At 49.6% G+C, this 26,364-nt stretch overlaps 1 protein-coding gene across 7 annotated transcripts in view; it reads left to right on the top strand.

Annotated features, from left to right (window-relative positions):
- The first annotated feature begins 1,698 nt into the window (after positions 1-1,698).
- The window catches only part of HMGXB3 (HMG-box containing 3), a 100,687-nt gene continuing 76,021 nt past the window's right edge, over positions 1,699-26,364 (top strand). For all 7 annotated transcript variants that reach the window (XM_073568001.1, XM_073567999.1, XM_073567997.1 and 4 more), the window contains exons 1-6: positions 1,699-1,813; positions 14,038-14,179; positions 14,716-14,890; positions 16,616-17,107; positions 18,612-18,710; positions 19,010-19,141. In XM_073568001.1, coding sequence (XP_073424102.1) covers positions 14,040-14,179; positions 14,716-14,890; positions 16,616-17,107; positions 18,612-18,710; positions 19,010-19,141 — 1,038 coding nt within the window. In that variant the 5' untranslated portion in view covers positions 1,699-1,813; positions 14,038-14,039. The remainder of the gene's footprint in view (positions 1,814-14,037; positions 14,180-14,715; positions 14,891-16,615; positions 17,108-18,611; positions 18,711-19,009; positions 19,142-26,364) is intronic.

Genomic DNA, 26,364 nt, shown 5'->3' with positions numbered 1-26,364 from the left:
AGCGTGCTCTGATGGTTCATCTGTGCTACTGAGCAATTTATTAGCCATTAACAACTTTTCAATGTCTGTAATGGTGGGATCAAAAAACGATAATCCCACCAACTCTGCATTCAAATGCCACAAATGGTTCGAAAATTTGGTCAGGGCTATTTCTGCAATGTTGTTGTAACATTCTTTATAGTCTAACAGACTATGCAAAATACCTAAATCTTAAAATACCTCAATTTGGATTTTTTCAAACTTTGAGCGACGAGCGGCACGGGTTAACGTCATTTGATCGAGCTCAAATTTTGGCTCTCTCAATATCTGGAAAGGGGAATCGTTTTGTGGGGTCCAGACGGACAAAATTCCGACATCGATTTTTTTGCGGTCACCCTAGTGTCCACATCCTCCATGCACCCAATAGCACATGGTAACTGCAGGGCAGAGGTTAGTCGAAAGTCGTTTGCAGAGCGTAACGAGTGGGTAGACCGATAAACAGAAATGAGGGAGGAGATGTAGGGGGGTGCTGCACTGTGGAGAGCTTTGTGGGTGAGAACAAGTACTTTGAATTGGATCCTAGAATGAATGGGCAGCCAGTGTAATGACTGAAGAAGAGCGGACGCATCTGAGTACCGATTAGCCAGATTTGACAACTCTGGCTGCTGCATTAAGGATGGACTGGAGAGGGGATAGTCGAGTGACAGGGGGGAGGCCGTGACGGGGGATCAGGGTGACAGTGAGGGGTTTTTGTTGTTTCCACGGTGAGGTGTATTTCCGATAGTTGCAGTGGATGACTTGGTCCCAGAAAAAATTTGGACATGTGAATGGTCCCATACAATATCATAGGTAGGAAGACCCTCTGACAGTCCGTGTATGTGGTCCGACCCTCTGACAATCTGTGCATAGTGGTCCATGCTCAGACATCTGTATGAGCTGTAACGTCATTTACACGGCATGGTGGCTACTAGAGGTGAGCAAATACGTTTGGTTGTAGTGGAAGTGTCAGTGGTCCGTGGCCGCCTGTCAGGAGCGCTGCGAGTTGCCCCCTACCTGCTCGGATTCCTCTTCAGACCTGAAGCGTTGTCTTTGTGATGTGACACACGAGACGTCGCCCCGCACCTAGTGATCGGAAGGGGAGCCGGGGATTCCAGCAGGTAGGCAGCGGCTTGCAGGGCTTCTGACGTGGCCACTGGACCAGACTGCTGCATATGTAGTCACTCATTTCTAGTGAATAATGTAAAAAATGCAATTACAGAATTCCTAGGTTTTTTCCTCCATAACACAAGACGCGCTCGCTGCATTGTAGGTCACCCAGAATGGCGCCCTTAAAAAACACTTGTGTTAAAAATAAAAAAAAAACTGAAGTGAAAAATGAGCCTCAAAGACGACTTCTGACAGAAAAGTAAGAGGTGACTGAAAACAAACCCTAAAATTGTAAAAAAAATTACCATAAAGACTAGAAGTAGTAGGCATTTTTTTTGCTACTGCATTTCTCTGAGTCTTTCACTACAGTAACAATGTGTGTCCCAACGTGCGACATTGGTCGTATGGGGTCTGACACAACCTGTGGCCGATCCCCAGCACGCACTCGCCACCAGTACGCGCTCCACCAGCTCTGGCCGAGCGATCAATGAGAAGAAGTGCGCTAATCTCGTTTCGCCATCCACTACCTCAGGACACACGTGGCTAAAAGGCTGCAGCTGATTGGCGGTTCGTCTATCATTCCACGCTCCCATTGGTTGCTCCGCCCTAGCAACCCGGCCGCCATCTTGGAGAGGGCATGGCGGAGCAGTTGAGCCCTTAAACATCGGCGCTTGTTCTAAGCACACAGGTAAGTAACTACGGACTGGGCTTTGGGGCTCTGCGGAGCGTCCGGGGGGCTCCAGGGGGATCTAATGGCGGCAGTATGGGCTCTCGGGGGCGGCGAGGGGTGAAGTCCGGTAGGGAGTTAATAAGGCGAACGCTCATTGGCCGTCGGGGAGAGCCAGAGTCAGTATGAAGACACATGAATAGGCGGAGGGGGAGGGGGGAAAACATGGGACGCGTGATGGAGCGCAGCGGTGTGGGCGCCGGGCTGAGGGGAGCTCCACCCGTGACAGACCCCCGCGCTGTGACCCCACGGCTGGTGAATTGTCGCAGTCTCCACGGTTCTACATCTACAGCGACATCTTTGTTACCGGCAGATGTCAATACGGATTTCTGCAGAAACCTGACCCTGGGTGGACACATGGCCGAGTCTGCGCCATTCCATATGGTGTCCACAAAAGAAATCCTACATCCTGCGCTGAATCTTATTTTCCTTTCCGGCCGTCGTGCACCGCTGCAGCCAATCAGGCGGACTCCATACTGCTGGTATATTGAGTGATCACTGAACGGCAGCAGTATATCACGTGACCGCTGCAGCCAATCAGGCAGACTCGTGCCATGCTGCTGGTATATTGAGCGATCACTGAACGGCAGCAGTATATCACGTGACCGCTGCAGCCAATCAGGCAGACTCGTGCCATGCTGCTGGTGTATTGAGTGATCACTGAACGGCAGCAGTATATCATGTGACCGCTGCAGCCAATCAGGCGGACTCGTGCCATACTGCTGGTGTATTGAGTGATCACTGAACGGCAGCAGTATATCATGTGACCGCTGCAGCCAATCAGGTGGACTCGTGCCGTACTGCTGGTGTATTGAGTGATCACTGAACGGCAGCAGTATATCATGTGACCGCTGCAGCCAATCAGGCGGACTCGTGCCGTACTGCTGGTGTATTGAGTGATCACTGAACGGCAGCAGTATATCATGTGACCGCTGCAGCCAATCAGGCGGACTCGTGCCATACTGCTGGTGTATTGAGTGATCGCTGAACGGCAGCAGTATATCACGTGACCGCTGCAACTAATCAAGCGGACTCGTGCCATACTACTGGTATATTGAGCGATCACTGAACGGCAGCAGTATATCACGTGACCGCTGCAGCCAATCAGGCGGACTTGTGCCATACTACTGGTATATTGAGTGATCACTGAACGGCAGCAGTACATCATGTGACCACTGCGGCTAATCAGGCGGACTCATGCCATACTACTGGTATAATGAAGACCGATCACTTAATGCCACTAAATCGCGTGACCGCTGCGGCAGTCACATGAGGTCTCCACCGCAGACCGGCGGCGCAGCTGGAACCGGGAAAATGTAGACCAGTGAAGTCCGTTTCCTGACGTTTGCAGCGGTTACTCAACTTTTTAAAGGCCGGATGGGAGGTACAGTATGTCACAGTGTGACCGGACTGATTTCGAGACTGGACAAGGTCTACCTCTGTGTCTATGAGGTTGTAAGTGCGTGTGGGGGGCTGTGCAGTCAGTGAGGGCGCTGCGGACGGTGAGCGGCACCCGTCATATCCCGGGCCTTACCCGGATGCCTTATAAAGATGAGGTCACTACTTCTTCCAGAAAGTTCCTTCTGCGCAACCAGTTTGTTGATGTCTTTAAAGATCCCCGAAACCGCTGTTTTCCAAAGCGCCATGTTGTGCATGTGCCGTACAGCAGGGCCGGCTCCAGGTTTTCATGGGCCCCGAGGTACAGTACAATGCCAAAGAGTTCACTTACTTCTTACATTACATGAGTGATATCTATTGTAATTTCTACAATAGCTCAGAAATCCGAGAATCCTCGCAGCGCACAGTGCGTTCCCGCGGGGGATTCAAAAGTTTTCATTTTTGACTGGACAGTATTATAGGCACCTTATAATGCTCTATACAGTATTATGGACACCATATAATCCTCCATACAGTATGAGCCCCATATATTGCTCCATACAGAATAATGGACCCCATATATTGCTCCATACAGAATAATGGACCCCATATATTGCTCCATACAGTGTAATGGGCCCCATTTATTGCTCCATACAGAATAATGGACCCCATATATTGCTCCGTACAGTATAATAAGCCCCATATATTGCTGCATACAGAATAATATAATACCTGGCAGCTAGAGATGTAAGTAAATTTGTTGTACCCAGGTCCATCGGCCAGGTCTGTGCTTGCTGGATAGGATCCCTATGAACTGCCTCATACCTGCTTCTCTTAGGTATACCAGTCTAATCAAAAGAGAAGCCAGAATTCTGTCAGGTAGGAGATGATTCACAGAGTTCCCGTCCCTTCCCGTGTCTGCTGGTCCAGGGTCCTCAAACTGATTTGTCCTTCTCTACCCAAAGGCCATTCCTATGATGCTGTTAGTTTGGATGAGTTCCTGTGAGACTCACTTCAGTCCACAATTATATGTTTCATACATTGTGAGATTTTGAAGAGTTCCAGACAATGACTGTAGAGAAATATCGATGTGTATGTTCCTATATATAAATACCCTGACTTTGATGCGGGCTCCGATGCTGAGCCTCCATCTTTTCCCTGATATAATCAGCCATCGTGTGCCTTTAACAGCCGTAGGTGGAGCCAGCCTCCACCCACAGCTATTAACCAGTCAAATCTCACGGTCAATCACTGACAGCAGGAGTTAACATGCTCCAACCAGATGCCCATAATTAATCCCTCCTATCTGCGCCTTGGTCATAACAGCCGGGGGGACTACAGAAGACCCCCGTTGCTGTCATTGCGAATCTCCTGTGAACATTGGCCTGTGGCCGGCCTTCATAGGAGATCGTGATTTCTGCTATATATATAGCAGATCTGAAGCTCTATGTGTTGCACAGACGATCGCAGCGTCAAGTCTCCTAAGGGGACTATTAGGCTATATGCACATGTCCGGAATTCCCGCGGATTTTATGCGTTTTTGCCGCTTTTTTTTTACCGAAAACGCAAAAACGTATAAAATTATTATTATTATGCATTTATATAGCGCCATTTATTCCATGGCGCCTTACATGTGAAAAGGGGAAATATAGACAAGTATAGTAAACATGTGTAAGACAAGGGACACACAAGTACATAAGGAGAGGGGACCCTGCCCACGAGGGCTCACAGTCTACAGGGATGGGTGAGGATACAGTAGGAGAGGGTAGAGCAGGTCATGCTGTGGTTCAGTAGACCGAGGATCATTGCAGGCTGTAGGCTTGTCGGAACAGGTGGGTCTTCAGGTTCTTCTTGAAGGTTTCTGTTGATGGTGAGAGTCTGATGTGTTGCGGCAGGGAGTTCCAGAGTATGGGGGAAGCACGGGAGAAGTCTTGTATGCGGTTGTGGGAAGAAGAGATAAGGGGGGAGTAGAGAAGGAGATCTTGAGATGATCGAAGGTTGCGTGCGGGTAGATACCTAGAGACCATGTCACAGATGTATGGAGGAGACAGGTTGTGAATGGCTTTGTATGTCATGGTTAGGGTTTTGAATTGGAGCCTCTGTGCGATAGGAAGCCAGTGAAGGGCCTGGCATAGGGGGGAGGCTGGGGAATAGCGGGGAGACAGGTGGATTAGTCGGGCAGCAGAGTGTAGGATGGACTGGAGCGGAGCCAGAGTGCTAGAGGGGAGGCCAGAGAGTAGGAGGTTGCAGTAGTCGAGGCGGGAGATAAGAGCATGCACTAGTGTTTTTGTGGTTTCATGGTTGAGGAATGAGCGGATCCGGGAAATATTTTTGAGTTGGAGGAGGCGAGGGCTTGGATATGTGGTTTGAAAGAGAGTGCAGAGTCGAGGATCACCCCAAGGCACCGAGCGTACGGGACTGGGGAAAGAGAGCAGCCGTTGACATTGATGGATAGGTCTGGTGGAGTGTAGAGTGAGATGGGGGAAAGATGATGAATTCTGTTTTGTCCATGTTCAGTTTGAGCAGAGAAGAAGGCTGAGATAGCAGACAGACATTGTGGGATTTCAGTCAGTAAGGAGGCGAGGTCGGGTCCAGATAGGTAGACCTGCGTGTCATCGGCATAGAGGTGATACTGCAAACCGTGGGATTCTATGAGCTGTCCCAAGCCGAAGGTATAGATGGAGAATAGTAGGGGTCCTAGGACAGAGCCTTGGGGAACACCGACAGACAGGGGTTGAGGTGAGGAGGTGGTGTGTGAGAGGGAGACACTAAATGTTCGGTCTGATAGGTATGATGAGATCCAGGATAGGGCCAGGTCTGTGATGCCTAGAGATGAGTGAGTCTGTAGCAGGAGGGAATGGTCTACGGTGTCGAAGGCAGAGGACAGGTCCAGGAGAAGGAGGACAGAGTAGTGTCGCTTGCTCTTGGCGGTTAGTAAGTCGTTAGTGACTTTAGTTAGGGCAATTTCAGTTGAGTGATGTGGTCGGAAGCCAGATTGTAACTGGTCAAAGAGGGAACAGGTGGGAGGACAGTTCAAGATATACATGCTATTCCAGTAGTTTTGAGGCGTAAGGGAGAAGAGATATTGGGCGATAGTTAGACACAGAGGATGGGTCAAGTGAGGGCTTTTTGAGGATGGGTGTGATTGAGGCATGTTTGAAGGATGAGGGAAAGACACCATTTGTAAGTGAAAGGTTGAAAAGGTGTGTTAGAGAAGGGATGAGGACTGTGGCCAAGTTAGGGATGAGGTGAGACGGGAGTGGGTCGAGGGCACAAGTGGTGAGGTGTGATCTTGACAGAAGGGTGGAGAGCTGATCTTCTGTCATGGTGGAGAAGCTGGCTTTTGCAGAACAGGGCTGAGCGGCGAAGAGGGGCATTGAGGGCTGCGGGCCAAAATTTTGTCTGATCATGTCTATCTTCTGCTTAAAGAAGATGCTGTGGGACGGAGTAGAGAATTGAAAGTGTTGAAGAGCTGTGTTTAGGGTTGTGAGACAGGGAGGATATGAGAGATGCGAAGTAAGTTTGTTTCGCGGCAGAGAGCATGGACTTAAAGCTAGCAAGCGACTGCTTGTAAAATAAGCAACCCATTGCAATAAGCTACCCATTGAATGCAATGGCATTCCGCACATGCTGTGCTAATGCTGCGTATTTTTCCGCGGCGGAATCTCATCGCGGAAAAATATGCAGCGTGCTCATTCTTTTTGCGGAATCGCGTGAATTCCGCACACATAGGAATCCATTGTTCTGCTTACTTTCCGCATGTGGCTATGCCCAACATGCGCTAAGTAAGCGGAAAATGTGCGGATGGTACCCAGGGTCTGGGGGAGAGGAGCCTGTCCTCCAGGCTCTGGGTAACATATCCCTGTAAAAAAAAGAAGTAAAATAAAAAATGGTGGAATTCTCACCTTCCCGCATCCCGCGCAGACCGCTGCGTCTTCAAAGGTCATTGTCGCAAGGCATCGCTGGGAACGGGACTTGGCGGGAGCATCGCTGAGGCCTGGGGACGCTGCGTGGGACGCCGGAAGGTGAGAATATCACAATTTTTTTTTTTTATTATTTTTTAACCTTATCTTTTACTTTTGATGCCTCATAGGCAGCCTCAATAGTAAAAAGTTGGTCACACTCGTCAAACGCTGTCAATCAGTTTTCCAAGCGATGCTACAGATCGCTTGGAAAAAGCTAGTATTCTGCAAGCTATTTACGCTTGCAAAACGCTAGTTTTTTGCGGGAATTATGCATGCGTATTTGCCGCTGCAGGGAGTTGCGGAATTGCCACCGAAATTTCCGCGGGAATTCCGGACAGGTGCACTTAGCCTCAAGGCCAGTAAAAAAAAAAAAAGTTTAAAGTAAATAAAGGTTCAAATCACTGCCCTTTTGCTCCATTGAAAATGAATTAAAATAAAATAAAAAATACACGTATTTGGTCTTGTCGCGTTCAGAAATGTTTGATCTATCAAGCTAAAATGTAAATTAATCCGGTAGGTAAACGACATAAAGAGAAAAAATTATCAAAACTCCAAAATTACGTTTTGTTTTTTTTTGTCCTCCACAACATTGCAATAAGAGGAAATCAAAATATTGTATCTATCCCAAAATGGTATCAAGAAAAACATCAGCTCACGACGAAAAAAACCAAGCCCCAACCAGCCCCAGATTCCGAAAAATGGAAATGTTACTGGTCTCAGAAAATGACGACATAAGTGGTATTTTTTTTTTCCTTACTATATTCGGAATTGTTTTTCACTACTTTAATAAAGTAAAAACTATACATGTTTCCTATCTGTGTACTCGTACTAACCTGGAGAATCCTGTTGCCTGGTCAGTTTTACTATCTAGTGAACATGATAGATAAAAAAAAACACTGTGTGCGACTGCAGACTTGCAAATCCTCCTAGTGCACGCAGCACTGCGAGGATTCGCCGGTGTCTGCGCAGGAAGAACTATCAGTTATCCGATATGCAGAACCCCAGGCAGAATCCATCCTGTATTGAGCAAGGTCGTGCCATCTATACACTTAATGGGGTTTTTGGTTTTGTAAAATAAACCAGATGGTACTCGCCTATTCCTGCTCAAGGGCCAGATCCCCGCTGCTGTTCCTGTCTCCGCTGTTTGGCTGCAGCGGTGACATCGCTTTAGGAGCAGCCAATCACTGAACTCGGCGACTCCTCCCATCTACATCAGCAGAGCCACTGAGTTCAATAATTGACTGCAGTGGTGTCAATATGACCTGACGGCTGCAGCCAAACAACAGAGACCGAGGCAGCGGCGGAGACCTGGAGCTGGGATGGACGGGTACCATCTGCTTTTATTTTAGGATCCTGCTAGCGTTTAAGATCCACTTTGCTGAAAATATAATTTAATATAATCCTCTCTTCTAGGGGGCCATAATTATTATTTTTTTAACATCTGCTGTCACATTAAAGGGAATCTATCAGCTATTTTTTCGCATATAAAGCCCCCGTTACACATAGCGATATCGCTAGCAATATCGCCGTAACGTCACTGGTTTTGTGACGTAGCAGCGATACTGCTAGCGATATCGCTATGTCTGATACTTACCTCCGACCGGGGGGGCACTGAACTTTTGGAGATTGACAGGTTAGACCTTCAACATGATTACACTGATGGTCCAGCTAGTTAGCTATTAGAAGTTTCTCTTTAGCAACTGTTTAGGACTTGTGTGAAAATCTCATGCCATTTTTGGCCAGAAATGTGGAAAATTTTGAAGGGTTCACAAACTTTCAAACACTAGTGTGTACACCTAGAAAATTTAGTATCATCATAACCCTACAGACCTGAAGAATTATATTGCCAGGTCGTTTGACTGCACAATCAACGCTATAAACATAAAACCCAAAAACCGATGGCAGCATTGCATTTTTATTTTTTTTTCAGCATTGCTGTTTTTTTTTTTTTTTCATGTTTTCCAGTACATTATATGGTACAATGAATATTGTCTTTCCAATCTACAATTTGTCTCACAAAGAAAATAACAACAAAAAGGAAAAACACAAGCCCCTTTACGGCTACTGTATGTCAATAGAAAAATAAAAAAAAGGCGCTTGAAAGAATGGAAGGAAAAGACGAAAGAGGGGTAAAACTTCTTGCTGTTACTTACAAGACTTTTTTTTTCCGTGTGGGACCCTTGTTTATTACCTTTTGTAAAAGGATTGATAATCTAACAATCTGATCTTTAAATTCCTGGAAAGGAAAGAAGTAATTGATTACCGGGACATGGTAGAACAGGGCCGTAGACAACGATTCACACTTATTAATCTTCTGCATCATTTACCCTGCACTCTGCTAATTTCCATGTATTTGCATATAGTTTGCAGGTAATTATTAATTTGGTGCCTCTAATCTGTCATGTAGAAACATCAAAGACCGACTTGATTATTTTCTTTATTACGTAAGCCTAGATCATGCAAAGAAGATGTGGCCATTTGCAGCTGGAAGGTGTATGACGTATGTATGCTGGACGCAATCCTTTCTGACTAAAGACAATGGGCTTTCTTTAAATAAATACTCAGCAGGTTTTTGCTACCTCATCTGAGAGCAGCCTGATGTAGGCAAAAAAGAGAACCTGAATCCAATGATGTATCTCTTAGATTACTGGGTGCAGCCTTTCTCACACAATCAGAGCTTTTAGAATTTGCAATGCAGCAGCGCTGAGGAAGCTAACTCCGCCCACACCAGGCTCTGTATATAGAATGTCCATGGACAGTGAGCTGCTTAGCACAGGAGGGGGCGGAGTCGGACTACCAGGCACTGCTTCTGTAGTCCAAGCAATAATAAGCTCAAAGTGCTAAATCGATCACTGCAATCAAATAAAACCACTGAGCTTGGTAAGAGAGGCATTGCTGAAATCTGTGTTTTAACCCTTACAGCATGCTGTGTTCACATTGCATAGCAAAACCCTGCTGACAGATTCTCTTTAACCCCTTCACCATGTGTACCACAGACTTGTCACACTTTTGGTGCAGGTGTCAGCTGGGATAAAACAGCCGGCATCTGCTTCTAAGGCTGCAGTCACACTGCCGTATTTCTCGTGCGATAATAGCATCGCACTGCACGGACTGGCCGGCACCTCTCCTGACCTGATCATGACAGCGTGATGGATTACTATGCAGCTGTCAAGCTCAGGTCTGGAGAACCGACAGCCAGGGCGAGTTTTACGATTCAATTCTTGCACGAGAAATCCGGCAGTCTGTCTCTGCCCTAATAGCAGAGATCAGAGCCATTTCTATTAATCACTCAAGTGTCAATATCAAACTCTGACGGCCGGATTTAAGTGCTGCAGTGCCAGCTTCATGTGGACCGGATGCCAACACCCCAGCAGCCTCCATCCTTGTGATCCCATGAAGCTGAGCCAGGGCTTGGCTTCATAAAAGATTGTGATTTTTACTATATTCTGCAATACTGAAGTTTTTCACGTGACCTACTCCAAAAAATGCCAATAAAAGCGACCAAAACATCTTACGTACCCAAATATTATTGTAAGGACGTTGTCAGCCCCCCATGCAAAAACAAATTCTCGCACAGCTCCATGGATGGAAGAATTAAAAAAGTTGCGGATCTTGGAAAATGGCAACACACAACCTCTTCCTTTTTTTTTTTTTTTTTTTTTTTATACAACCTGAATTTTTGTAACCACTTAAAGGGTTGTCCGGCCTTGGGGTACACTATATGTGACTGCAGACTTGTGAGACCTCACAGCATGCCCACTCCGGGAGCATGAATATGTATGCATACTTCTGGGCACATTCCAACTAGACTTGTTCAGCCTAACAGTACATTTGTATTGAGAGAGGCTGCGCATGTCTAGTCTGCACATGACTCCATGTATGCAAATCACATCCTTGCAGTCATGTGCCTGCTGCTCCCGGCCCTGTCACCCCACACTGTGAAGATGTTCAAGCCTGCAGTCACATAGAGTGACTGCTGACTTGTACCCCAAGACCGGCAAACCCATTTAAATATGAAAAAAAACATACACATTTGCTACCGGGTCACTTTTACTGCACAATTAAAGCCTCCAAAACGAACACCCGAAAAAACCAATGGTTATATTGCATTTTTTTTTTCACCATTTCACACCGCTTCATATATTTTTGCTCTAATTTTCAGTACATTATATGGTATAAGGAATGGTGGTATTCAAAACAACAACTTGTTCTGCAAAAAAGCCTTTGATTGGCTACATGGACACAAAAATAAGAAAAAGTTATGAGTAGGAAGAAGCTAAGGTTTAAAAACAAAAGCGCAAGCGTGAAAATTGGCCACTATAGGAAGGGGTTAATGCAGAGGTGGGGAACCTTTTTTCTGCCGAGGGCCATTTGGCATTTTATAATAGCGTTCGGGGGCCGTATAAAATTATTAATAATGATAAGCGAGTATACTCGTTGCTCGGGTTTTCCCGAGCATGCGCGGGTGTCCTCTGAGTATTTTGGCGTGCTCGGAGATTTAAGGTACTGTCACACTTAGCGATGTACCAGCGATCCCGACCAGCGATATGACGCGGTCAGGATCGCTGGTACATCGCTAAGTGGTCGCTAGTGAGCTGCCACATAGGCAGATCTCACTAGCGACATCGCTGGGGACGGGGATCGCTACTTACCTGTCACACCAGGCGATCCTGCGTCCTCCCGCCCGGCTCCACGCGTCGCTCGTCCTCACAGCAGGAAGCGCCACAGGAAGCTGACGACGAGAAACAGTCCTGAACGTTCTCGCGCGATCAGCGATAAGCAGCGGGGGAGCCGGTCGCTGGTAAGTATCAGACACAGAGATATCGCTAGCAATATCGCTATAACGTCACTAGTTATAGCGATATTGCTAGCGATATCTCTTAGTGTGACATGCCCTTTAGTTTGTAGACGCATTTGCATAATTTGCAGCTGCTGGACAGCCTGAATACATGTGGAGATTCCTTAACAAATAGGCATTCCTTACATGTATTCAGGATGTCCAGCAGCCACAAATCATGCAAATGCGTCGACAAACTAAATCTCCGAGCACGACAAAATACTCCGAGGACACCCGAGCATGCTCAGGAAAGCCCGAGCAACGGGCCTGAGGTACCGTGATTACCCTGCACACTGCAGCCGTTTCCCCAGTGCAGCCATCTCCTCAGTGCAGCCGTTTCCCCAGTGCAGCCATCTCCCCAGTGCAGCCGTTTCCCCAGTGCAGCCGTTTCCCCAGTGCAGCCGTTTCCCCAGTGCAGCCGTTTCCCCAGTGCAGCCGTTTCCCCAGTGCAGCCGTTTCCCCAGTGCAGCCGTTTCCCCAGTGCAGCCGTCTCCCCAGTGCAGCCGTCTCCCCAGTGCAGCCGTCTCCCCAGTGCAGCCGTCTCCCCAGTGCAGCCGTCTCCCCAGTGCAGCCGTCTCCCCAGTGCAGCCGTCTCCCCAGTGCAGCCGTCTCCCCAGTGCAGCCGTCTCCCCAGTGCAGCCGTCTCCCCAGTGCAGCCGTCTCCCCAGTGCAGCCGTCTCCCCAGTGCAGCCGTCTCCCCAGTGCAGCCGTCTCCCCAGTGCAGCCGTCTCCCCAGTGCAGCCGTCTCCCCAGTGCAGCCGTCTCCCCAGTGCAGCCGTCTCCCCAGTGCAGCCGTCTCCCCAGTGCAGCCGTCTCCCCAGTGCAGCCGTCTCCCCAGTGCAGCCGTCTCCCCAGTGCAGCCGTCTCCCCCAGTGCAGCCGTCTCCCCAGTGCAGCCGTCTCCCCCAGTGCAGCCGTCTCCCCAGTGCAGCCGTCTCCCCAGTGCAGCCGTCTCCCCCAGTGCAGCCGTCTCCCCAGTGCAGCCGTCTCCCCAGTGCAGCCGTCTCCCCAGTGCAGCCGTCTCCCCCAGTGCAGCCGTCTCCCCCAGTGCAGCCGTCTCCCCCAGTGCAGCCGTTTCCCCCAGTGCAGCCGTCTCCCCCAGTGCAGCCGTTTCCCCCAGTGCAGCCGTTTCCCCCAGTGCAGCCGTCTCCCCCAGTGCAGCCGTTTCCCCCAGTGCAGCCGTTTCCCCCAGTGCAGCCATCCCCCCCGGTGCTCATTCTATACCCCCCAAGTGCCCATTGCCACCCCCCGGCACTCATTCTCCACCCAGCCAGCGCTGCTCTTTCTACCGCCGCTCTTTCTCCCCCTGGCTCACCTGTGGCTTGGACTATCCATTCCCTGCCACAGCTTCTTCCTGTTTGTGTGTGAGCGGAGCATGCCGTCACGTGGTGCCGCTTATTAGGATCATGAATATGGGCGCCACGCCTATGAGGAGTGGCGTCCATATTCATGATTTTAATGAGCGGTACCACGTGACTGCGCGCACTCACACAGGAAGAGCAGGACCATGGGAGCTGCAGCACAAGCACGGCTGGAGGAGGTGAGTATGATCGGGGGGGGGTGCAAATGGAAAATACGGCCCTGCTGAGCACAATACTGCCACACCTGGAAAGTGGCTGCGGGCCGCACAACATGATATGGCGGGCCGTATACGGCCCGTGGACCAGATGTTCCCCACCCCTGGATTAATGGGAACTGAGCTGCAGTACCTGAGAATGGCCGCTATACAATATACGGAGCTGTGGTACTCCCGATCTAATCAGATCCATCTGATCAGTGCGGGTGATGGGCATGACACCCCATTAATCAGTATTTATGGCCTAACATTATGATAGATCATCAATGTAAGAGATCCTAGACAGGCCCTTAGACATAATTGAAGCTCGAACTATGGAGCAGATTTATTAAGACTGGCATTTCTCACACCAGTTTAAAGCAAATGATCATGGGCACGGTTGTCTCTCTTTATTGTAATTTAAAGCTAGAGTTCCACTTTTATTCCTTTAGAAATGGATGATCCTTTTGATGGTAATGAGGTAACAGTGGAGTCTGAAGAGATGGAGGAACACTATGTCCCTGCTAAGCCTCCAGTGAAGAAGAAGAAATACAAGGGGTGCTCAGAACAAGGAGAGACTATGAAGAAACCAAGGTAAGAGGGTTTACACCAGCTCCTCGTGTCCACTTTAGGCAATCCTTTTCCATTGGAAGGACCCTACGAAAGTAAGCTGATCACTGGGTGTCCCACGTCTGGGAGTTGTTAGAAATGCATAAATCTGCGTGGTAATGTGGCAGGAAGTGTTTGATTTCCCAGCAGCTCCTCCACTGGTGGAAATGAGTATTACAGGATGTCCAATAAAATAAATGAGCTGTCCTTGTAATGCACGGACACGCCGGGTCCTCCAGAGAGACACTCTTTGTAGCTGCTGATCCATATAGGTGGGGGGACATAAGGTCAGTTTTCCCAAGATCAATGGGGGTTTCAGCAGTCTGACTTTCAGATCTTGAATCTACTTACCGACCGTAAATTAATTCTGTTCTCTATATTGATAACTTGGAAGGCGTTCTGATTTGTGTTGGCCGTTTGCGTCCCATAAGCTGTCAGATTGATTTAGGCCCTTCCGACCAACCAGTAATTCTCACTAGGGTGATCTATAAATGTACTGATGACGAGCCGTCATGTTGTAGGTCGGCGTACCTCCTCTACTACTATGACATCTACCTGAAAGTCCAACAAGAGGTGCCTCACCTGCCCCAATCTGAGATCAACAAGAAGATAAGCGAGAGCTGGAAACTTCTCAGTGTGGCCGAGAAGAGCTATTATCTGGAGCGAGCAAAGTTGGAGAAGGAAGGCCTGGATTCTGTGAGTGGCCATTAATTTACAGGACAGTTTGTTCAAGGGATATTCTAGTTTTTATTTCAAAGCGGGTCTTCCTGTACTGCTATCTTCCACATTGGGAGATGAGAGTTCTCATTCATGATTGTTGGGTATCCATCCATGTGTGAGATGGGTGAGAGTTGCCGATACCTGGCAGGCCGCCATCCATGCAAAATCAGTATTAACCATCTACTCCACTAGCGGAAGTAAGAAGCATTGGATAACCACTTTAAGGTTTCATTCAGATGTTCAAACGTGGACCGCAATGCACTCACTGGTCACGGGACTCCTGACCTGAGCATGACCGCTTCATATAGTTCTATGAGGCTGTCACGCTCAGTTCAGGAGACCCACGACCAGTCCGTGCATTACGGTCCATGCTCTGACTATGTTATACGGATGTCTGTGAGCCCTTAGGATTATTTCCAAAATTGCAAACTATACCCTATTCACAGGATATGGGATAGCTTGCTGGTCTCTAAAGGTTCTAACCACTGGGACGCTCATCGATTTTGAGTTCTGGTCTCTGCAAAGCCTCAAAAGTGTGCTTTCATTGTCCAGATGGGGCCCTTCAGAGGACAGTTCTTAGGATCGATCGCTGAATTAAAAAGGGACAGGCAGTGTGTTATAATACAGTAGGAGGAATGAAGCTGATAGATTACTTGTGGGGGGAATATTCTGTATAATTTCTGATATAAAGGGGTCGATACATGAAAAGTATGACACTTAGAACTCCACCGATCACATAAACGAGGGCCAGCGTCTTCCAGATGAATAGGCTTTGGTCTTAAGGGTCTGTCACACTAAGCGATATCACTAGCAATATCGCTATAACGTCACTGGTTTTTGTGACGTTATAGCGATATTGCTAGCGATATCGCTATGTCTGATACTTACCTCCGACCGCTCCCCCGCTGGTTATCGCTGATCGCGCGAGAACGTCCTGAGCCGTTTCTCGTCGTCCGCTTCCTGCTGGGCTTCCTGCTGTAGAGACGAGCGACGCGTGGACGCGGGCAGGAGGACGTCAGGATCGCCTCGTCTGACAGGTAAGTAATGACCCCCGACCCCTGCGATGTCGCTGGTGAGATCTGCCTGTGTGGCAGCTCACTAGCGACCACTTAGCGATGCACCAGCGATCCTGACCGCGTCATATCGCTGATCGGGATCGCTGGTGCATCGCTAAGTGTGACAGTACCTTTACATATGTACCGCTCCTTTTCAATATCCATGAGAATGATAGTTGTGTCCAGCTCTCGGCTATCTTCATCAGTCCTGTAAACTTTTAGGGCAAACACGTGACCACCACCCCATACCAGCCGGAACACTAGACCCCTGTTCTCATGATCGGTGGTGTCCTAGCGATCATACAAGTATCCCCTATCCATAGGAAGAGCCCTGGGAAGGTGTAAAGACTGCACTTCCAGTACGCAGATTATCATTGAAAAGTCCTTAATCTACAAAAGAAATCTGGGTGATTTCAGATCTGAAGCTTGCAAAATTGTTAACGCAGCTATGTTACACAATACCTTGCACTCTGGTTTGGTATTGTATAAATAGTGTAATGTATTTGCAAAGTTTTAAAAAAAATGTATGTTTTAATTTTATATGTAAACTACAAATTGTCGGAAGACTCTGAATGCCAGTGTCAGTGGCCCTAACTAGAAATAACCTAGAAGTTCTTCAAGTGATCCTTGTTCTTTTTGTACCCAGAATATAAAGTCCTGCTCATCCACCATGATATCAGATGTCCCAGGCTTTAGGAAAATCCTCCCTCGTTCAGAATATATCCTGATACCCAAAAGGATCCCTGATGATGAACCTCAGCGTGTAGATCTATGTCTCCCTCAGTCCCGGGAGACGGCCGTCCTTGCTCCTTCTGCTGCCTTATCCCATAACGGCGGTCAGAGCATCTTTACTCTGGACCCTGGACAGATTGACCTCTCTGAGCAAATGACAGAGGTGGAAGGTCTAATCGAAGACGGGGCAAATTTCTCTCCAGGCGGCACAATGCAGGAAGTAGCCCCTGGGGGCGTTTATACCCAGCTATCAGAGAAACTAGCAGGAGAAATCATCCTTAATGATGCCACTTTAGAGATGGGAGAAACCAGCACTTACCCTGGCACCAATGTGGTCATCGAGGAAGATGGAGGCATTGCCCTCACGCAGTCGGAGATGTCCGTCCTCACAGTTATGGCAATCCAGGTAATGCAGAAGAAGACATGGCTGTCATTTCAGGTTTTTTATGAAAAATTGTATCATAAAAAAAACGGTTTGGGGTAAATGTGTAGAACAGAGAAGTGTAATTCTTTACTACACTTCTATCTTTATTTCCTACAAGATCAGTAGTGGCAGAAGTCTTGGACAGTCGCTTATCTCATGAGCCTATAGGTTGCATATTAAGAAAATAGCCTTTGATTGATGGTTTAGCCCAAATCTCTGTTTTGAGTTTTTGGGACAGTCACTGTAAAGAGAGGAGGCAGCTGGGCATTGATTGATATAGTAGCACAGAGTAACACACCCAGACAGTAATACCCCTTTGGAGAACTGGATCTGTCATCTCATGGATAGGAGATAACTTTTTGATCATTGGTGGCTGTGGCTCCCAGCTATTCCAAAATGAAAGCTTTGTACCTCATTCATTGTCTATGGGAATGCCGGAGAAAGCTGAACACTGTTCTCTCATTTCAATGGCAGTCCTGCTGACAGATGGAGTGGGCACAGAACTCGCGCACCTCTGCTCCATTCAGAATGGGTCTTCCAGACCCCTATCTTGGGATTGCAGTTGGATCCCCATAAATCAGCAGGTTTCATCCATCCTTTGACTTATTTTGTGAATAACCATTTCATTTACGGGTTTAGGTCTATACATCTCTACTTTGTGCTTTCTATTTACAATTGAAGCCAAAGGGCTGTGACAAATTTGTTTCTCGTTGTGCACCAGCAGCCACCGACTGTCCCCGTTTGACATTAATGGGGTCCTCGAAATGGGATAAGACTTCTCTTCCTCCCATGAGCACCAGTTATGAGTGATAACCATGTTAATCTGCTTCTGAGCACATGTGCTCCTTTCCCTGTTCATGCAAACACAACCACCTCTGTCCTAGGGAAGATCACAGAGCAATCGTACAACATTGTTTAAGGAAGTAAGGTTCATGCAGTCTTATTCTACTTTTAAACAATAGGTAAAAAGATGCATATCATAGCCATAAAAATGACATCCGCCCAACTTGTGTTTCGCTTTAGTCAGCTCCATCTGGGGCAGTCATGCCTCAAAATTGCTGGAATCTCCACGGTGGCTCCGAACTGAGCCTTTGACATGGATGTGAACACAACCTTAATTTAATTTGTAGCGAGCTATGTCTTCTTGCATCAGGTTTGTTTTAAGCAGGATTGAGGATTTGCCAGCGGTTTGACACCTGGACAATGGAACAGGTGTCAAACCGAGGCGGAATCTGCAGAAAGAATTGACATGTACACTGCGGTTTTGAAATCCCATTGATTTTCATTGTACTGTACAATGCGTGTACAATGCCTTCGGATCTGCATCGGATCCGCAGAGGCAAATCCGCTGCGGGTCCGCAGCAAAATCCGCACCGTGTGCACATACCCTTAGACGTATTTTACAATGAATGAGGGTCACAGGACCTTTTTCCTCTCATTTTACTGGGTTACTTTGTATTGATTGCTTCTCTCGTGTCTCACACAGGACGCAGATGAGCCCTGCACTGCACCCCCTGCCTCCCAGTATATTATGATGCCCGTAACTAGTCGCTCCCTCACAGAACCCTCCCGAACTATCAAATTGGTGAGTAATAGCATACGGGATTGTTTTTGTAGTTAATATTTATACAAAAGAAAACCCGGCCGCGGTAATTATTTTTTTGGCTCACACACTTTTTGTACATTTCTTTGTTTGTGTCTATGTGTTTTATAATGACTGATCTTGCATATCTACAGATGAGCCCCGGCTATATTTTTTTAAAATTGTTTATTTTTTCTGATTTTAGGACATTGTAGGACATTTGTAGGACTTATTTTGTAATAAGTAATTCATTTAACTACTGTAATAGCATGAGAATAATACATTTCGTTTCTATGCCGCAGGCGACCACATACACGAGAAGAGGACGCGGGAACTGCACCAACCCCACCTGCACTTTTTCTTACGTGACAAGACACAAGCCTCCTAAATGTCCTGTCTGCAATCAGTTCCTAGGTGGTAAATGGGTTCCAAAGGTAAGTATATATTAATGGCATACATGGAGAACTGCTTTTCTGCCCCTTCGTCACAATATCCATCTTTGGGATCAGAATAGGTAAAAATCCACTGCTTGGAAACACCGCAAAGAAGTAACAGCAAATAGCTAACATTGTCAGCAGGTGTTTGCTATGTAATCTGACAGCAGCACGGACCCTGATTCTGGAGATTTGTCACGTACTGGGCTGCTTGCTGCAGTTTTAATAGAATGCCTGTTTTATCTGCTGTAAATCTAGCAGTGCTCAGAATGCTGAGCTGTGTATAACCCCGGATTGGGAGCTTCCTGTGTACGTTTTCAGCATGCTGCCAATCAGTGGTGGGGGCGGGGTTGCACATTAGCTTGACTGCTCTGCACGTGAGTCCTAGTCCTTCAGTGATAATCTGCTGATAAAATACTGATTGTATTGTAACTTCAACACACAGCCTAATAAGTGACACATTCTTGGAATCAGGCTTTATATTTTGCTGCTCTAAAATTAAATAGCAAAAACCTGCTGACAGATTCCCTTGAATTGTGAGAATATAGTGGAAAGCCCTTTTTAAGGATTGATGGAGGTCGCCGCCACATAATTTTGCACTGATCGATCGCTTACAATAGTAGGAAAACCCTTTTTCTCGTTCGCCTTATTGGGGGACACAGAGACCATGGGTGTATGCTGTGCTGCCACTAGGAGGCTGACACTATGCACAAAAAAAGGTTAGCTCCTCCTCCGCAGTATACACCCCACCGACCGGCAGGGAATTCCTCAGTTTAGCTTAGTGTCAGTAGGAGGTGGACACGGGTCTTTCATTAGACCCATATCTACCTCGTTGTGCGTCGTTCCTTTTCAGGTTTCCGGAGGGATACAGTGTGAACAGTCACAACTGTACTCCCACAAAGAGACTATGAGTACGGCGTGTACTGCCACCCCGTATCCTCATAGGTCTCTACAGCAGGACCAGGAGACCGTACACGGATGTGTGTCAGGCGATCCAGATGGTCCTCGTCCCCCGCCTCCCACCCACTCGCCTACCAGAGCCTGTCGGTTGGATGAGGCGCGGATACTCTTCGTGACAACACACACTGGATGAAGGTACCTTTATTATAGTGACGGAGGGTAAGTATGAGGCCCGGGTCCCATTCTCCTCGGCAGCCCCAGAGGTCACTGTGGCGGTACTGCGACGCCTCCGCGCCGCCCGCGCTTCCCGGCGGCCGCCGCATTTAATTCAGGCCCCGGCTTCTCGGCCTGTTCTGCCGCAACTTGCCCCCAGTGCATTTCTAGGGGGGGGGGTTTCTCCCTTCCGGCCCCAGCGAGCCTCAGGAGCGGTCACCGCGGCAGTGCTGCGGGGCCTCCGCGCCGCCCCGTGCTGACAGGCGGCCGCCTCATCTAATCCAGGCCCCGGCTTCATCTTGGGCCTTGTCCTGCGCCGCGGCCACGCCCCCCGCCTTCTTTCTCGGGTGGGCTTTCCTCCCGCCCGCTTTAAGCCTGCCCACCGCCTTCTCCCCTCACGCTAAGTCTCCCCGAGGCGGCGCTGTCTCCACCCACCCCAGTCTGGATAGGACGGCGCCATTTTTAACATCGGCGGTTAGCCCCGCCCATCTTCTTCCTCGGTCTCTGCAGGGAAGTGCGCGCTTCCTGCTCTGTTCTCAGGCTGCCGCCATTTTCACAGCCTGTCAGCCGGACGCTGTCTTATCTGCCGTGCCCCCTGCAAGCCCAGACAAGCCGTGCACTTCTTTTGCTGGAAGCTGTGACAGGACACCGGACCGTGAGTAGCTCTGCGACTGCAGACTGACACCCTCCTCTGCCTCCTGTCCCCCAACCTTCCGGCACTGCCTCAGTGACTGTCCGTCAGTATGTCTAATTCTAAGTCTGACCGCTCTCGTCCTCCTGCCTCCTCTTGCACCTTAGTTAAGTACTTTGCGTGCTCTTCTTGCAGTCGCAAACTTCCCTCAGGTCAGTCCACTTCCCTCTGCCTGGATTGTAGCAACCCTATTCAGCCTGACGCCGACCAGGAGCCATCTAGGGCCCCAGGCGAGAGTGAACCCCCCCCATGCCTGGCTGGGCCTCGTCTCTATCACAGTCAGTGGCAGACCTCACCAGGGTGTCTCAGACCCTAGTAGCCGTCCTGGATAAGCTGCCCCTGGACACCTCTACAGGGTCCAGCAGGTCCCGAGAGATTCCATCTGAGTCGGCCAGCGATAGTCGCAAAAGACCCAGGCAGGATCCCCAGCCGGATTCCTCTCCTCGCCCCATGTCACCACATAGTCCTTCTCGGCAGCATCCCTCCCGGGCCTCCTCTCCCGAGTCAGGTGAAGCGCTCTCGGACGGATCATCTGAGGGGATCTTAGAGCTGGATTCGGATCAGGATGCGAACATGAGGGTTACTGTGCAGAACCTCATTGCAGCGATCCACCAGACCTTCGACATTGCTGACCCCCCTGCGAAATCCTCAAATCAGGAGGTTTCGTTCAGACGGGAGGAAACACCCTCCAGGGTATTCCCTTTACATTCCGAGTTTGGAAAGATTTTTACCAGAGAAAGAGGGGATCTGACCAGACGCTTTCAACGAGGGAAGCGTCTCGGCGTTCTGTACCCGTTTGCTAAAGAGCTCACGGACAACTGGTCTGCTTCTCCCTCGGTCGATCCGGCCGTGTCCAGGCTTTCTAATAACACGGTTCTCCCGCTTTCAGGCGTGGCGTCTCTTAGGGATTCTAATGATGGGATCATAGAATCCCTAGCGAAGTCTGCCTTCGAAGCGGCTTCGACGGCGGTATGCCCAATTTTTGCTTCATTTTAGGCAGCAAAAGCCATAGCCACTTGGGCAGAGGATCTTCGTTAGGGCATCCTAGAGAAAGCACAACCAGATCGATTGGCCGATCTTGCCAATCAGATTTCCCATGCGGGGGATTATCTGCTTTCTGCTTCTTTGGATGCCGCATCCTGCGCAGTCCAGGCGTCAAGTAACGTTGTGGCAATCCGACGTACAATTTGGCTCAAGGCCTGGCAGGCGGACCTGTCTTCTAAAAAGTCTCTTACTAATCTGCCTATTCAGGGAGGGCGCCTCTTTGGATCCCAATTGGACCAAATTATTAAGGACGCCACCGGAGGCACGAGTTCTCTCCTGCCTCAGGCCAAACCTCGCAGTCCCCCACTGAGGCGTCAGTTTCGACCCTTTCGGGCTTACCGCCGTTTCAATACGGCGGAGACCTCCTCCAACCAGCAAAGACCGCAGGCACGCCAAGATAGGAAGAAAGTTTCCTTCAGACCCACTCCCTCCTGACGCTCCCACTATAAGCGGGGCAGACCATCCAGATCCGGATCGGGTCGGCCCACATCAACATGACTATCCTCGGACTCCCGAGGGTCCCTCCCAATTGGGAGGTCGACTCCTGTTCTTCAAGGACGTCTGGCTGGCCTCGGTAGAGGACGCTTGGGTCAGGGAGGTTGTATCGTCAGGATACAAGATAGAGTTCATCTCTCTTCCACGGGATCGTTTCTTCGAATCCCGTCCTCCAAAAGATCCAGCTTTGATCCCGGGGTTCTTTACGGCCATCGACTCTCTCCTCAGTCCCGGGGTGATTGTGCCTGTTCCCGAATCGGAGCGGTTTACAGGGTTTTATTCAAACCTGTTTGTCGTGCCGAAAAAAGACGGGGCGGTCCGATCCATCTTGGATCTCAAGCTGCTCAACAAGAGAGTTCGTCAGAAGTTCCTGCGTTTTGCTGTTCGCCAGGAACATTACCAGTTCGTCGCGCTGCCCTTCGGTCTCGCCACCGCTCCCAGAGTCTTCACGAAGATCGTGGCTGCGTTGATGGCCTTGTTGAGGATCAGAGGTCTCGTTCTTTTTCTGTACCTCGCCGATATTCTGATCAAAGCTCCCTCTTTCCAGCAGGCGCGCCTAAGTTTGACGATCGTCCTGGACACTCTTTCCGATTTCGGGTGGATCATCAACAGGAAAAAGTCCTGTCTGGTCCCTACTCAACGTCTTGTGTTTCTGGGCCTACTGTTTGACACTCGTCGGTCAAGGGTCTTTCTCCCACAAGAGAAGATTCTCTCCCTGCAGCAGGCTGTGCGATCGCTGCAGACCCCACGATTTCCGTCCCTCCGAACAGCTATGAGGGTCCTGGGAAAAATGGTGGCGGCGATAGAGGCAGTTCCCTTTGCCCAATTTCACGCCAGACCTATCCAACATGCCATTCTGTCGAGGTGGAACAGGTCGGCTCTGTCCTTGGATCGCCCTGTTCGTCTTTCATGCCGGATCAAGCGGTCACTCAACTGGTGGTTGACGTCACCTCTCATCCTCTTGGGGCGGTCTTTTCTTCCTGTTCATTGGCAGATTGTAACAACGGATGCCAGCCTCCTCGGCTGGGGTGCAGTGTTCCGCAATCACACTGTTCAGGGTCGTTGGTCGACTCATGAATCTGCTCTGCCGATCAACGTTCTAGAGATACGAGCGATCCATCTGGCTCTCGTCCACTGGGACAGACTCCTCGGGGGCCTGCCTGTCCGGATTCAGACAGACAACGCCAAAGCGGTAGCATATGTCAACCTCCAAGGAGGGACATGGAGTGCCTCAGCCCTGGCAGAAGTGTCCAAGATCCTTCAGTGGGCAGAGATTTCGATTCCGACAATCTCCGCGGTACACATTCCCGGCGTAGACAACTGGGCCGCCGACTTTCTCAGCCGCGAGGGTCTCGCGGCAGGAGAGTGGTCCCTACACCCGGAGGTATTTCTTCAGGTCTTCAGTCGTTGGGGAACCCCGGACGTAGATCTGCTAGCTTCTCGCCTCAACAGGAAGGTCCCACTGTTTGTATCCAGAGCTCGAGATCCTCTCGCAGTGGGCGCCGACGCTCTGGCCATTCCTTGGTCACAGTTCGAGCTCCCCTACCTGTTTCCTCCCCTGCCTCTTCTTCCCATGCTGTTGAAGATCAAAGCAGAAGGAATTCCAGTCATTCTCATCGCCCCGAATTGGCCCAGAAGGTCTTGGTTCGCGGACATTGTCAACCTTCTCGCGGACGCCCCCTGGAAGCTTCCAGACAGGGCAGATCTGCTGTCTCAAGGTCCGATTTGCCACCCCAATTCTCGGCCGTTCAATTTAACGGCGTGGCTGTTGAGACCGAGGTTTTGAAAAGGGCAGGATTCTCCGGTCGAGTAATTCATTCCATGATCCGAGCCAGGAAGCCATCATCTTCCAAAATTTACTACCGTACTTGGAAGGCCTATTTCACTTGGTGTGAGGCCAATAACATCGCGCCTATGTGCTTTTCGCTCCCTTCCGTTCTGGCGTTTCTTCAGGCAGGGCTGGATGCGGGGCTTGCGCTCAGTTCCTTGAAGGGTCAAGTTTTGGCACTCTCCATTTTATTTCAGAAGACTTTGGCCTCCCGCCCTCAGGTCAAAACCTTTCTTCAGGGCGTGGCTCACACGGCCCCTCCGTATCGAGCGCCCGTAGATCCATGGGATCTTAATCTGGTTCTTGAGGTTCTGCAAGGTTCTCCCTTTGAACCTCTCAGAGAAGTCTCCCTTTCCCTTCTCTCCTGGAAGGTAGCCTTTCTGGTGGCCATCACCTCCATCCGGCGCGTGTCGGAATTGTCGGCTCTTTCTTGCCGCTCTCCTTTCCTGGTACTTCACCAGGACAAGGTAGTTCTGCGGCCTCCGCCCTCTTTTCTTCCGAAGGTGGTGTCCTCCTTTCACCTCAATGAGGATATTGTTCTGCCGTCCTTCTGTCCGAGTCCAACTCACCCTCGGGAGCGGTCCCTGAACAAGCTGGATCTGGTCAGGGCAATGAGTCTATCTGTCTAGGACGTCTTCCTTGCGAAAAACAGACTCTCTTTTCGTCATTCCAGATGGGGCGCGGAAAGGTCACCCGGCTTCCAAAGCTACTATTGCTCGCTGGATCAGATCGGCAATTTTGGAGGCCTACCGGGTTAAGCATCGAGTGGCCCCTCCAGGGATCAGAGCGCACTCTACCCGGGCAGTACGCCACAGAGCCTCCGCGCTGCAGCTTTGCAAAGCTGCAACCTGGTCTTCGGTTCACACGTTTGTGAAATTCTACAGGGTCCACACCTACGCTTCGGCGGAAGCCAGCCTAGGTAGAAGGATTCTGCAGGCAGCAGTGGTGAGTCCACTGGCCTGATGGAAGTTTGTTTCCCACCCCAGGGACTGCTTTGGGACGTCCCATGGTCTCTGTGTCCCCCAATAAGGCGAACGAGAAAACAGGATTTTTGGGTTGCTTACCGTAAAATCTGTTTCTCGGAGCCTTCATTGGGGGACACAGCACCCTCCCATGTTCTACAACTCCTGTTCTTACTTTGGTTGATTGGTTACAGTTGAGTTGTTTGTTCTGTTTTCAATCTATTCTGTTTCTTCTCCTACTGCTTTCTCACTAACTGAGGAATTCCCTGCCGGTCGGTGGGGTGTATACTGCGGAGGAGGAGCTAACCTTTTTTTGTGCATAGTGTCAGCCTCCTAGTGGCAGCACAGCATACACCCATGGTCTCTGTGTCCCCCAATGAAGGCTCCGAGAAACAGATTTTACGGTAAGCAACCAAAAAATCCTGTTTATTTAAAAGGCTGTTCTGGTCTAAAGGGCCCGTTACACACAGCGATCTCGCTGATTTTGTGACACATCAGCGATCTCTCCAGCGAGATCGCTGTGTGTGACATCCAGCAGCGATCGTCCCCCCCGCGGGGTATCGCGCTGGATCGTCCTGGCCCGTTTTTTCATCGCTGGTTTCCCGCTGGCCAGCGCGCATCGCTGCGTGTGGCAGCGGGAGCCAGCGATGAGCGATGCTGCACGCTGGTTACCAAAGTAAACATCGTGGGGCCCTTAGAAGCCCGATGTTTACCTTAGATACCAGCGTGCACTGCAGGCAGGGCGGGAGGTGGAGGCAGAGCGGCGCACAAACCAGACTAGCTCTGCTATCTGCTACTCCAGTCTGTCAGACCGGAGTAGCAGATAGCAGAGCTACGCCGGTCTGTCTGCGCCGCTCTGCCTCCACCTCCCACCCTGCCTGCAGTGCACGCTGGTATCTAAGGTAAACATCGGGTTTCTAAGGGCCCCGCGGCCCTTAGAAACCCGATGTTTACGTTGGTAACCAGTGTGCTCACTGGTCCTGATCGCTGGAGGGGGGTCTATGTGACAGCTCACCAGCGATCAGCTAACAATGTCCCAGCGATCCCATCCACGTCGGATCGTTGGTGGGATCGCTGGGACATCGTTTTG

This window comes from Dendrobates tinctorius, unplaced genomic scaffold (assembly GCF_039654945.1).
Source record: "Dendrobates tinctorius isolate UK_male_01 unplaced genomic scaffold, ASM3965494v1 ptg000020l, whole genome shotgun sequence".
NCBI lineage: Eukaryota > Metazoa > Chordata > Amphibia > Anura > Dendrobatidae > Dendrobates > Dendrobates tinctorius.
This window is presented reverse-complemented; position numbering and strand designations above follow the sequence as displayed.